Genomic DNA, 14,286 nt, shown 5'->3' on the forward strand with positions numbered 1-14,286 from the left:
CCGATGGAAGGACACAGACAGACTCCGATGAAAGGATACAGACAGACCCTGATGAAAGGATACAGACAGACTCCGATGAAAGGATACAGGCAGACCCTGATGAAAGGACACAGACAGACCCCGATGGAAGGACACAGACAGACTCCGATGAAAGGACACAGACAGACCCTGATGAAAGGATACAGGCAGATACTGAAACTGCGGTTGAACAGGACAAGAACAAATCCTGCCTGTTGCCTGTTGTTTGCTGGGGATTTGGGAAAGGGGTTGTTGGACCCGGCGGGAGGCAGGAAGAAGGGGGTTTGTGGCTGTGTTTGGATCCTGAGGGATATTGACAAAAGGCTGGGATGGAACAGCTGATCCCAGACACGTGATCAGAGCAGGAAGTGTGTGTGATTCAGAGACGGAAACTGTGAGCAAAGGATCCCAGCTAAAAGGGAGAGAGAGAGAGAGAGCATTTACAGGAGCACGGGGAATACAGCCATTCCCGCGAGGTGAGTGATTGCACAGAGCTCCTGGCCCACAGGCAGGGACATTACCCTCTGCAGCTCTTGTTTCTCTCTCATCGCTGCATTCCTTGAGTCAGGAGCTGATGGCAGATTCCTGAGAAACTGAACTTGTCTGGGGTTTCACATTTCCTGTGAGTGGGCTGGGGCTGGGGGGAGGGGGGTGTTTGTATGATCCCCACAGGATGGGGGTGTGTGGGGGGTAGTGATGGGGATTCTCCCCCTGCCCCCCACTCCCCACCCAGTGTCTCTCCAGCTGCTTTGTCTAGTCTCTGTCTGAATGCGGCTAGCGCAGACCCTCCCTTCCCTTTTACTGAAAGGGCTCCCTCTTCCTCTCTCTCCCCCCCTCCTCCTCTCTCTCCTGCCCCCCTTGGGGTCGGGCTGGGTTGTCCAGGGGCTGGGGGTGAAGGGTAGACTGGGGTGGGGCAGGACCTGGCTCCGGCTGGGGGAGAGGGAGAGAGAGACTGAGCCCAGCGCAGCTCCCCCTCTCTCTGCCCTTCCCGAGGCTCAACTTCATCTGTTATAAAGTTTAAACCTTCAGGGATTAGAGATGGGTTTGTTTTGGGAACAGAGCAGCCTTTAGAACAGTCACCGTCCCAGTGAAGGAGGGGGATGGAGCTGCTCTGGGGGGTGGACACGGGCCAAGGTCAGATCAATCATGGAAGATGTTTCTCTTGGTGCTGGGAAATTCCGATCCCAACCCCATGTCCACATGTTGGAAGCTGCAGAAATCCCAGGCAGCTCTCCCTAAAAACCGGGAATGGGAGGGCAGGGTAGGGCTTCTGATGAATGTCTTCCTCTTCGTTTTGTGAGCTGCCAGCACAGGGTTCCTTTGTGTGAACACCAGAGACAGGGGAGGGTTGGAGGGCTTAGACATTGAGGTGTCTCAGGGAGTATGTTATTACTTGATGTTAAAACGGATCCTCCCAGTCTCTGTGCTGTGAATGGCGGTTGGGTGAATAAAATCCAATGTCTGTAGCAAACGTTGCCAGAAGTTGAAGTGCATTTGTATAGCACCTTCGCAAACGGTGGGCACTTTTCAGAAATGTTTACTGACTGCCAATGAGTTTGTACATAGCAAGATTTCACAATGAATTAACATTATTTGCTGTTAATGATGATATCAACGAAAATAGTGGGCAGGACCCCAGAAGAATTTCCTTGATCTTGGATCTACCCTTCAGCCCCAGCCCCTGGACACCTGGACCCTCCGGTAATTTACACTCACTCAAGAGACCAGAGAAGGTGTGGTATTGAGTCTGTCCTCAGAGAGGGGCTGGCCTAGCTTCTCAGTTCCCTGGGGTCAGTGACTAAAAGTGAGGAGTATTCTGAGTTTGCCATGGTTCATTCCTGGCTGTGGGTGGGGTGTGGAGAATGCTGCCTTGTGAATAGGGACTGTTCATGGAAGTCAATCCACTTCACTGCAGTTTAAGATCAGTAAGAGAACGATGCAGGGAGGTTTAATCTAGGATTTGGGAGAAATCCGGTTGACAGTTCGGGACAGACAGTAAATGATCTTGTAGGCACTGCCCTGACCCTGTGAATAAACAGGAGGTACTTTTAGTTTAATGGCCGTCACTGAAATGACACACAGAAGGTGGAAACTGATCTTTGGCTGTGATTTCATTCAGCAGGGTCTAATCATACAGTTCAGAAGAGGCCCTTTGGTCCATTGATTCTGTACAGCCGATGCTACACTCAATCTTTACTCATCCCACTTTCCTGCACTCAGCCTCGTGTATTGTGACATTTCAAGTGCTCATCTAAATACTTTTTAAAGATTTCCTGTCTTGTGCATTCTCGCAGCCAGTGCTTTCCAGAAACCTACTACCCTCTAGGTGAAAAAAACAATTCCTTAAAGTCCCTCTCAGCCTGCCTTTTGCTTTGTAACAACGTCCCCTTGATACTGACCCTGTGACTAAGGAGCACAGCCACTTTGTATCCACTGTCCACATTGGTCAACTTCTCCTTTAACCTCGGGCTGTCACACCTGAGATGGAATATTACATTAAGAAGGTGACTAGCAATTTTGGATCTGTGCTAATAATTAGGTAATTAATGTGAACTTCTGATCCAAGAGAAATGTGTCAGTTGCATTTGATCTCAATGAAATGGCCCTGGGTTCAAGTACTGCCCAGAGAGATTGATACTCCAGGGTCAGCGCCAAGGGAATACTGCATTGTCGGAGGGGTAATCTTCAGAATAAAACATGAAATTGAGATCCAACCCTCTCTGCTTGGATGTAAATGACACTAGCACATCACAGAAGGGCCGTGTTACCTTGCGTCCTGATCACCACATACCCCTCACTCACCCTCTCTCAGAGATGACCTGGTCATTTAATTTGTTTTCTGTCTGTGAAAAGTTGCTGTGTGCTAATTGGCTGCAACATTTCCTACATCGCACCATGTGACTGCCCTTTGATAGGGTTTCATTTGTTTTCAAATAGTTTGGAATGCTGTGATGTCACTTTAAAAAAAAGCAACATGTGGATAACAGGCGAGATACTGTGGATGATGGAAATCTAAAACAAACACACTATGCTATAGGAACTCAGCAAGTCTGACACTATCTGTGGAGAGAGAAATAGTTAGTGTTTCAAATTTGATATGATTTTTTATTTTGTTACCTTTGAAACTTTTTAAGGCCTTTAGAGTCATAGAGATGTACAGCACAGAAGCAGATTCTTTAGTCCAACTTGTCCATGCTGACTAAATATTCTAAACTACTCTAGTCCCACCTGCCAGCACCCGGCCCATATCTCTCCAAACCCTTCCTATTCATATACCCAATCAGATGCCTTATAAATGTTGTAATTGTACCAGCCTCCACCACTTCCTCTGGCAGCTCATTCCATACACGTACCACCCTCTGTGTGAAAAGGTTGCCCGTTAGTCCCGTTTATATCATTTCCCTCTCACCCTCAACCTATATGCCCTCTAGTTCTGGACTCCCCCACCCCAAGGAAAAGACTTTGTCTATTTACCCTGTCCACACCCCTCATCCCTGTCCACACCCCTCATCCCTGTCCACACCCCTCATGATTTTATAAATGTCCATAAGGTCATCCCTCAGCCTCTGACACTCCAGAGAAAACAGTTTTGTTGACTATTGTCTTCATCTGGGTTGTCCCTCCAATGGATTAGTGATTTTCTTACTGATTTCGAGAAGCAATTTCATGTGGACCAAGTATCCGTCCAAGATAGGAACATCAGTAGGACCAGGATTAGACCCTTCAGCCCATCAAGTCTACTCATCCGTTCATTGATCTGATCTGTTGGCATGAATTAAACTGCCTAGTTCCAGGATTCCTCTGCTATTAAGCAAACCCCTTCAATGCTAGTTGCTTGGGATATTAAATCAGCAACAAATCCCCTTGTCCAACCGTCTCCCAGTCGGATGTGGGAATGTTCACGCGTGATTGCACAAACACGTTTACAACTCCTCGTGCTGAAGCAGTCTGTGTTCAAACACACTAAAACCTGAACATTATCCAGGCTTGTGCTGACAAGTGGGAAGTAATATTGCACACATCAGGCAAAGACCATCTTCATCAAGAGACAATCTAACAGCACCCTTGACATTCAGTGGTGTTACCATCACTGAATCCCCCACTATCAACATCCTGGGGGTTACCATTGAGCAGAAACTCAACTGGACTCATCGCATAAACACAGTGGCTACAAGAGCAGGTCAGAGGCTAGTCATTTACCTCCTGACTCCCCCAAAGCCTGTCCACCACCTACAAGGCACAGGTCAGGAGTGGAATGGAATACTCCCCACTTGCCTGGATGGGGGCAGTTCCAACAACACTCAAGAAGCTCGACACCATCCAGGACAAAGCAGCCACTTTATTGGCACCAACTCCACAAACAATCCACAGCCTCTGGACACAATATCGAGTTCAATAATGTTAGGGCTTGAGGTGGTATTTCACCATGCCCTTACCCCAATCCCTGCTCACTAGGCCTCATTATCATATGGTCTGCTATTACACATTACCTTTTCTTAGCCATTCATTCTCCCAGCCTGACCATTATCCATTCCTTTGTCTGTCCAACTATTCTCGCTCGTTTGGATCTGCCCCCCACCTATCATTTACTCCTCACTCCCTTCCCCCCAACCCTCTCCTCTGCAAAGCAACCAGCATTTTCCTAGCTACCAAGAGTTCAGAGGAAGGGTCACTGGACCTGAAACGTTAACTCTGATTTCTCTCCACAGATGCTGCCAGACCTGCTGAGCTTTGCTGGCAAATTTTGTCTTTGTTCCAGAAGATTCTATCTTCATTTCAGATTTTCAGCTTCTGCAGTATTTTACATTTATGTTTTATTCATTTGCATGATGTGGGCTTTGCTGGTCAGGTCAGCATTTATAGTTCATCCCCAGCTACCCCTGAGAACATACAAACAAGGATTGAGAGGAGACCATTCAGCCCTTCCAATCTGCTTGGCTATTCAATAAGATCATAGCTGATGTCATGTTAACCTCACTCCAATAAGACTAGCGAGCTTCAAATGAGCAGGTGGGAGACAGCACATCCTGAGGGAGACTTCTCCCCAGTCTCTGAGTATTTCTGGGAAGTTGAAGCGCAGTACGAATTCTGTGCAGAGGGGAAGTGTGCGACTTGCTTTTATGTTTGTGTGGTTTGTAGTTTGTGAGGACTGTATCCTGTATTAAAAAGATGCACAGGCAGAGGAGAACATGCAGTGACGAGGCAAGGCCAGGCAGTGCAGGGGTCTCCTGTGGCTATTCCCCTGGAAAACCCAGCCATCACTTTGGATAGTATCAAGGGAATGGTCTCTCTGGGGAAAGCAGCAACTGCCAATCATAGATTGTTCTGCTGCACAGGGGAGGAGTAATGGGTGTGGGAATACAATAGTTACAGGGGGTTCAGGGGAATACAATAGTTACAGGGGGTTCAGGGGAATACAATAGTTACAGGGGGTTCAGGGGAATGGGAATAAATGGAAGGGATCAGGCAAAGGGAAATCGCAGACAAGAACAAAATATGTGGCATAGCTCGCTTAACAGGAATGAGGGTGACTACCTTATGAGACTACCATATCCACTATGATGATCCGCTGTCCCTGCATTAACAATATTTTTTCAATATAATGTATTAAATTTACTTTTGTCTCATTAATAAATATGATTCCAACCTTCATTCAGCCTGTGCTATACTTTGCATTAGACTTTTTGAGTGATTTCTGAGCGATTGTGAATGATACTTTTAACTGGTCTGTCCCAACCTCACTTTTCCCACAAGCCGTATTATTGATATTGTGATTTTCTATTAAGTGATGTTTTCCTGGAATGTGACTACAGTGTCGAATCTATATGGGTACAGCTGAGAAACACAGAGGGACAAAAACATGAACTGGTGGTTGTATATAGAAACTCAAACTGTTGGGTTGATGCTGGGAATGGCATTCAACAGGAAATTGGAGATGTATGTAATAAAGAAGTATCTCTAATTCTGGGCGACTTTAATCTGCATATGGATTTTGACAAATCAAGTCAGTAATAATACCATACAGGAGGAATTCCTGGTGTGTGCACAAGGTGGTTTGCTGGATCAATCAGTTGAGGTACCGACTACAGCACAGGCCATCCTACACTGGGTAATGAGAAAGAAATAATTGGTCATCTAGCTGTGTGAGACTCCTTAGGGAAGAGTGACCATAATATGATTGAGTTCCTCATTAAGATGGAAAGGTCGTTGATTCTGAGACTTGAGTGCTGATTCTAAATAGAGGAAACTATGATAGTCTAGGGTGTTTGTTGGATACAATAGATTGGGGATGTAAGTCTGACATTGGTAATGGGGAAAATGCTAGAGATTATTATGTAAAAATAAATTATAGCAGGGCATGTGATAAACATTGGCAGGTCCAGATAGAGTCAGCATGGATTTACAGAAAGGAAATCATATTTGTCAAATCTTCTGGAATTCTTCAAGGGTGTAATGTGTAGAACGGATCGGTGCTGGTTTATCTGGACTGTCAGAAAGGTTTCGACAAAGTCCCACAAGATGTGAGTGTAGAAATTTAAAGCACAGGGGATTGGGATACTCTGCTAAGATGGTTGGAAAATTGTTTCCTGTCTGTTAACCAGAATCTGGTACCACAGATAACCAGGGCTAGGACCCCAGCTCGTCACAATATATAATCACTGTTTAGATGAGGAAACTAAATATAATCTCTCCAAGGTTACAGGTTACCCAAAGCTGGGTGGGAGGGTGAGCTGTGAGCAGGATGCAGAGATGTTGCAGTGTGATTTGGGAAGGCTAAGCGAGTGGGGAAATGCATGGTAGATGCAGGATAATGTGGATACATGTGAGGTTATCCACGTTGTGGTAAAAACAGAAAGGCAGAGTATTAATCACATTGTGAGAGTGGAACATACAGTGAGACTCTGGTATCCTACACCAGTCACTGAAAGTAAGAATTCACGTGTGGCAGGCAGGGAAGAAGGTAAATAATATCTTGGGCTTTATACTGAGAGGGTAGAAGAGGGTACTGCAGATCGGAGTCAACAGCACAGCAGGCCAGGCAGCATCCGAGGAGCAGGAGAATCGATGTTTTGGGCCGGAGCCCTTCACCAGGAATGAGGCTGGGAGCCTCGGGGGTGGAGAGACAAATGGGAGGGGGGTGGGGCTGGGGGGAAGATAGCTGACAGTGTAATAGGTGGATGGAGGTGGGAGTGCTGGTGATAGGGTGGAGCGGATAGGTGGGAAGGAAGATTGGCTGGTAGGACAGATCATGAGGATGGTGCTGAGCTGGAAGGTTGGAACTGGGGTAAGGTGGGGGGAGGGGGAATGAGGAAACTGGTGAAGTCCATATTGATGCCATCAGATGCTGCCTGACCTGCTGTGCTTTTCCAGCACCTCTCTCTAATCTTGACTTTACAGTGAGAGAATTCAAATACAGGAGCAGGAATATCTTATTACAATTGTACAGGGCCCAATTATACGTATTATGTAGTGCACCTGGAAAAATTTGTGCAGGTTTGGTCTCCTTCCCTGGGGAAGGGCGTTCTTCCTCTCAAGGGATTGCAGTGAAGGTTTCCCAGGCTGATCCCTGGGTTGGCAGGGGCTGACAGATGAGGTGAGGATGAAACTCACTGGAGTTTAGGAGAATGGGGGTCTGGGGTGTTAGCTACCGATAAAACTCTAAAAGGGCATCACCGGGTAGATGCAGGAAGGGTGTTCCTGACAATGGGAATGTCCGGAACCAGACGCCACAATTTGAAGATACCGAGTAAATTACTAAGGACGCGGCTGAGAAGAAATATCTTCACCCAGAGAGCGGTGTGGGGTCTTGGCCTCAGGAAGCAGTTGAGGTCAAAACATTGTATGATTCTAGAAAGAGTTGGATATAGCACTTGGGGCTAAAGAGATTACAAGATAATGGAGGGGAAAGCAGGGACAGGTACTGGGTTGGACGGTCGGCCATGATCGATTGAATGGTGGACCAGGCTGACAGGCCTGAATGGCTGGTAGCTTTTAATTCTCTACCTATCCCCAATAATCTTTCACCCCTCGGTGAATAGGAATCTATCCAATTCTGTTAAAAATAATTAAAGATTCTGTTTTTGAGGAAGGGCATTCCAAAGATACTTGACTCTCTGAGAGAAAATATATTTCATCTTTGTGTGAAGTGGCTGTCCCTTTTATAAATAAGCCAGAGCTGTTTTCTCTGGAGTATCAGAAGCTGAGGGGTGATGTTACAGAAGTTTATAAAGTCATGAGGGACGTGGATGGGATAAATAGACAAGGTCTTTTCCCTGGGGTGAGGTGGGGGAGTCCAGAACTAGAAGGTACAGGGGAAAGTTATTAAAGGGACTCAAGCAGCAACTTTTTCACAGAGGGTGGTGCGTGTATGGAATGAGCTGCCAGAGGAAGTGGTGGAGGCTGGTACAATGACAACATTTAAAAGGCATCTGGATGGGTGTATGAATAGGAAGGGTGTGGAGGGATATGGGCCAAGTGCTGGCTAATGGGACTAGGTCAATAGACAATAGGTGCAGGAGTAGGCCATTCTGCCCTTCGAGCCTGCACTACAGGGACTGGGGTATCTGGTCGGTATGGACGAGTTAGACTGAAGGGTCTGCTTCCGTACTGTATGACTCTATGACCCATAGTTCTAGAATTTTCTACAAGCAGAAACATCCTTTCCAAAAGGTGATGGTGAATTGCCTTCCTGACTTGCTGTAGGTAGGCCCACAATGTGTTAGGCTGGGAATTCCAGGATTTTGCCTCAGTGACACTGTAGGAACAGCGATATATTTCCAAGTCAGGGTGGTGAGTAGCTTGGAGGGGGAACGTGCAGATGGTGTCCCCATGTATCTACTGCCCTTTGGCCTTCAAGTGGAACTGGTCGTGGGTTTGGAAGGTGCTGTCTGAGGGCCTTTGGTATATTTTTGCAGTGCACCTTGTAGATGACACACACTACAGCTACTCAGTGTCAGTGGTGAAGGGAGTGGATGTTTGTGGATGTGGTGCCAATTCTACAGGCTGCTTTGTCCTGGATGGTCTCGGGTGTTGTTGGAGCTGCCCCCATCCAGGGCAAGTGGGAGTATTCCATCACACTCCTGACTTGTGCCCTGTAGATGGTGGGCAGGGTTTGGGGAGGCAGGAGTTACTCACGGTAGGATTCCCAGCCTCTGACCTGCTCCTGTAGTCACTATTTATGTGGCATTTCCAGTTCAGTTTCTGGTCAGTGGTAACCCCCAGAACGTTGATAGTGGAGGATTCGGTGGTGGTAACACCGCTGAATGTCAAAGGGCAGTGGTTAGATTGTCTCTTATTGACAATCCTTAATGAACAGAAGTCATTTTTAATAAATCTGTGAAGAAAACCTTTATAAGGGATGAAGGGAAAGGGATTTGGATTTTCAAAAATGCCACGAGACAGGTCTTGTTGCAAAATTGGGACTCACTTGGGTTTAGTTTATTGGCTTGGATTGATGGGTTGGTTTTTGAACAGAAACAGTCAGAGTATGTCGGGAATTTTGCGTTGCTGGAAAAGCGCAGCAGGTCAGGCAGCATCCAAGGAGCAGGAGAATCGAAATTTCGGGCATGAGCCCCCATTCCTGAAGAAGGGCTCATGCCTGAAACATCAACTCTCCTGCTCCTCGGATGCTGCCTGACCTGCTGCGCTTTTCCAGCAACACATTTTCAGCTCTGATCTCCAACTTCTGCAGTCCTCCCTTTCTCCTGGGTAATTTTGCATTGCCAGGTTGTAACCAGCAGGATGCTGTATGGATCAGGAATCGTTTCTCAGCCATTTACAGTTGATTTTAATGATTTTAATTCAGGAGACGGGGTTTAATTGATCCAAGTTTGGTGACACAGGTTTAGATTAAAAAGTAAACAGCGCAAATAGGTTGTGGAGGGTGAGGTAAGAGGTTTGCTACTTTAGTAAGAGAAATAAAATAAGCATTTTTTTTTTGCATGGTCTAACTCTGAGTATCCATGAATCGTCCAAAGTTAATTTGCAGATACAGCAAGCAATGTGAAAGAAAAGCTGTATTTCCACTTCATTACTGGTTCAAAATCTTGGAATTCCTTCCTAATAGCACTGCTATCCTGACACGTCGAGCATGACAGCTCAGTACCACTACCCCCAGGGGGGTTAGGGAACAGGCATTCATTGTTCCACCAGCCAGTGATGCCTATATCTCACCTAAAGAATAAAAAATATACTGCCTGTTGTTACAAAGTGAGTGGCGTATCAGCAAAGAGGTCTTGAGTAAGGCGCCAGGGAGGCCACACCTGGTGTATTGTGTGTAGCTTTTGTCTCTTTCTCTAAGGAAGAGCTGTTTGCCCTCTAGGGAGTGCACTGAAGATTTGCCAGACTGATTCCTGTTGATGAGTGGATCCCTAGATGAAACAAAAGAACTGGCTAAGGTTATATTGCTTTGAGCTTCGAAGAAACAGCATTGATCTCATTGAAACACGTCCAGAAAAAATTCGAAAGGTGAATGTTGGGAAAATGTTCCCATGGCTGGAAACTCTGCAATACAAGGTGGCAGTCTCAGAATAAAGAGGTTTCCATTGAAGACTGAAGTGAGGACAAACGTACGTTGTCAGAGTTGTGAATCTTTAGAATGTTCTGCCCCAGAGAGCTGTAAGTCCTCAGTCATTGAATATGATCCAGAGAGACCAGCTGGAGATTTCTGGGTGCGAAGGGAGTTGAAGTAAATGGAGTTGTGGTGGAAGGTCAGCCATGCCCATTTTGAATGGTACAGCAGGCTAGAAGGGCTGAATGGCCTGTGGGATGCCTCTAGTTCTCCCATATTGTGAGCACAGATTACTGGAGTGATCACTAAAGGGTGGGACCTAGAGGCATTTCTTTGCGCAGATCTTGCATTCTTAACCAACCACCTGAGATTCAAATTCATGTCTTTCTGGAGATCTTGACCCTGGTCTGAAAGTGAGAACGAACAGAATGAGCTGAAAGTGGCCAGTAGGTTAAAAAAAAAAAGACATTTCTCCATCAATGGACAGGGTGAAATATTCTCTTTCCTCTGTGTAAACTCTGACTGTCCTATAATTATTACAGTTGCAGCTTGCTTCTGATTCCCAGTGTATTTTGCTTCTGAACTCGTGCTGCACTTTAATGGGAGCCTGGCCGAAGACTCAGGATGGTTCCAAATGTTTCTCTCTCTGACCGTTGAGCACATTGATTCTGGTTGTGATCGAGCAGCTGCCCTTGCTTACATTGCTGCTTCCCTTTGACTCTCTTTGTGAAATTAGACATTGTTCAGGAGTGATACTAACTGCTGGCAATTTACTTTAGATGTGATTTTATTTCTATCCTGTGAATGTTTGTACTGTCTTCTCTCCCAGTGTAGAGCAGTTTGTAGTCTCCTGGTCAAAGTTGTAAGGTGTTTCAGTTGGAGTTGATGTGGAGATCTTGTAGGATTCACGTTGCCTTTTGCAATTGGAATGTGTTGTGCTGAGCAACAGGCTTTTGATTGGTTGCTAATGCTATTCATGTCTTTTCCAGATGTGGAAAGCTGCAGCTGGTCGGACTATTTCTGTGACAGCATCAGATGACGGCGATGACTGGGACACGGACCCTGACTTTGTGGTAAGTGTTTGGTTTTCATTCATAGTTTCAAAAGGACGAGCTGACACAGAGATTACACCTCAGGATGTCTTGAGGCACTTCACAGCCAATGACATTATTCCTGATCTGTGCTCGGCTTTGGATACTGCGAAACTGGGAACATTTATTCAGGAATGTTTAGGAATATTCAGGACTGGACATAAAAGAAACAGGAGACATGTAACACGTCCAGAGGACCAAAATAACAGAGGCCCCAGGAGACTGTAGAAAGAGAAATAGGGAATTTTACGCAGGTAAAGAGAGGGCAGGAAGATTAGGGAGCATCCCAAGGCATTCAATAAGTAAAGGGAGGAGGATAACCTTGGGAAAGGGTAGGGACCAAGGGGGGATCTGTTTGTGGAGCTGGAAGATATTGGGAGGATGTTAAATGATTATGATGTCTTCCTTCACTCCAGAGAACCGGATGTAGGTACACAATTGGGCAAAAGGGAATGAGAGGCCCTTTATTAGATGGACATTGGGAGTGAGGGGATATTGGAGGTTTTGCAGGCTTCAAGAGGAGACACCTCACAGGCCTGGGTGAAGTTTATCCCAGGATGCTGTGGGAGACGATGGAGGAAATCACTGAAGTCCTGATCCAAATGTTTCTTTCTGCTCTAGCCCCAGGGACTGCAGGGCAGCTAACAGATCCACTTTACAAGAAAGGTAGGAAGAGAGAAGCCACAAAATTACAGACCAGTGAAAGGAGGGAAGCTATTGGAGACAAATCTGAGCAGTGGGATTAATGTCCACTTGAAGAGGCGAGGTTTGGTCAGGATAGTGAGAGGGGCTTTGTCGCAGAAAGGCCATGCCAAACAAATTTGATGGAATTTTGAGGTGACCAGGTGTGTAGGTGAGGGCAGTGCAGCTGGTGTAGTTTATATGGATTTCGGCAAGGTCTTTGACAGGGACATTCACAAAGAAGGCAAGAGCTCATAGGACCAAGGGCAACTTGGCATGGTGGATCCATAATTGGCTTAGTGACAGGGAACAGAGGGTGTGGGAGGGGCATGTTTGTGTGACTGGAGCCCGGTGTACAGTGGTGTCCCACAGGGATCAGTGTTGGGTCCCTTGTTGTTTATCATGTTTATCAATGATGGAGATGAGAATATGTGGGAAATGGGAGGTAAACTTGTGAATGAGCTGAAGATTGGCTGGAGGATATGGGTGGATTGGTCAGATGGGCAGATCAGTGGCTGATGGAATTTCACCCTGAAATGTGAGGTGATGCGTGTTGGAAGACAAAACCAGATGATGGGGGTACCCAATGAATGACAGGACACTGGGGAACACTGAGGAACAGAGGGGTCTTGGAGTGTAAGTCCATAGATCCCTAATCCACAGGTAAATAGTAAAAACAGGGCCATTATATTGAAGCTGTGCATGACTTTGGTGAGGCTACAGCTGGAGTACTGTGTGCAGTTCTGGTTCCCACACTATAGGAAGGATGTGAACAAAGAAGAACAAAGAAAATTTACAGCCTAGGAACAGGCCCTTCGGCCCTCCAAGCCTGAGCCGATCCAAATGTACTGTTTAAACCTGTCGCCCAATTCCTAAGCATCTGTATCCCTCTGCTCCCCACCTACTCATGCATTTATCCAGACGCATCTTAAATGAATCTACCATGCCTGCCTCTACCACCTCTGCTGGCAACGCGTTCCAGGCACCTACCACCCTCTGTGTAAAGTACTGGCAGCGTGTATCCCACCGTGGGTGGCATGGTGGCACAGTGGTTAGCACTGCTGCCTCACAGCGCCAGAGACCCTGGTTCAATTCCTGCCTCAGGCGACTGACTGACTGTGTGGAGTTTGCACATTCTCCCCGTGTCTGTGTGGGTTTCCTCCGGGTGCTCCGGTTTCCTCCCACAGTCCAAAGATGTGCAGGTCAGGTGAAGTGGCCATGCTAAATTGCCTGTAGTGTTAGATAAAGAGGTAAATGTAGGGGAATGGGTGGGTTTCGCTTCGGCAGGTCGGTGTGGACTTGTTGGGCTGAAGGGCCTGTTTCCACACTGTAAATAATCTAATCTAATCTTAAACTTTTCACCTCTCACTTTGTTATTGTATCCTTCACCCTGGGAAAAAGCTTGTCTCTATACCCTTCATGATTCTGAAAACTCAATCAGGTCCCCCCTCAATCTCCTTTTTTCTAATGAAAATAAACCTAACCTATTCAACCTCTCTTCACAACTAGCACCTTCCATACCAGGCAACATCCTCGCAAACTTTCTCTGCTCCCTCTCCAAAGTGTCCACATCTTTTTGGTAATGTAGTGACCAGAACTGTACACAGTATTCTAAATGTGGTTGGAAAATTGTACAAGACATTGTTAACATGACCTGCCAGCTCTTATACGCAATACCCCATCCAATGAAGGCAAGCATACTATATGCCTTCTTGACCACTCTATCCACCTGTGCAGCAACCTTCAAGGTACAATGGACCTGAACTCCCAGATCTCTCTGCCTATCAACTTTTCCCAAGGCTGTTCCATTTATAGTATGATTCGCTCTAGAGTTATACTTCCAAAATGCATCACCTCACATTTGTCTGGATTGAAATCTATTTGCCACCTTTCCACCCAACTCTCCAGTCTGTCTATATTCTCCTGTATTCTCTGACAGTCCCTTATGCTTTCTGCTACTCCACTAATCTTTGTGTCACCTGCAAA

General features: G+C 46.3%; 1 protein-coding gene across 4 annotated transcripts in view; it reads left to right on the forward strand.

The window, feature by feature from the left end:
• The first annotated feature begins 385 nt into the window (after window positions 1-385).
• Window positions 386-14,286, forward strand: part of LOC132824519 (src substrate cortactin-like) — an 83,519-nt gene continuing 69,618 nt past the window's right edge. For all 4 annotated transcript variants that reach the window (XM_060839140.1, XM_060839139.1, XM_060839143.1 and 1 more), the window contains exons 1-2: window positions 386-494; window positions 11,518-11,601. In XM_060839140.1, coding sequence (XP_060695123.1) covers window positions 11,518-11,601 — 84 coding nt within the window. In that variant the 5' untranslated portion in view covers window positions 386-494. The remainder of the gene's footprint in view (window positions 495-11,517; window positions 11,602-14,286) is intronic.

Source organism: Hemiscyllium ocellatum, chromosome 18 (genome assembly GCF_020745735.1).
Source record: "Hemiscyllium ocellatum isolate sHemOce1 chromosome 18, sHemOce1.pat.X.cur, whole genome shotgun sequence".
Classification (NCBI taxonomy): Eukaryota; Metazoa; Chordata; class Chondrichthyes; order Orectolobiformes; family Hemiscylliidae; genus Hemiscyllium; species Hemiscyllium ocellatum.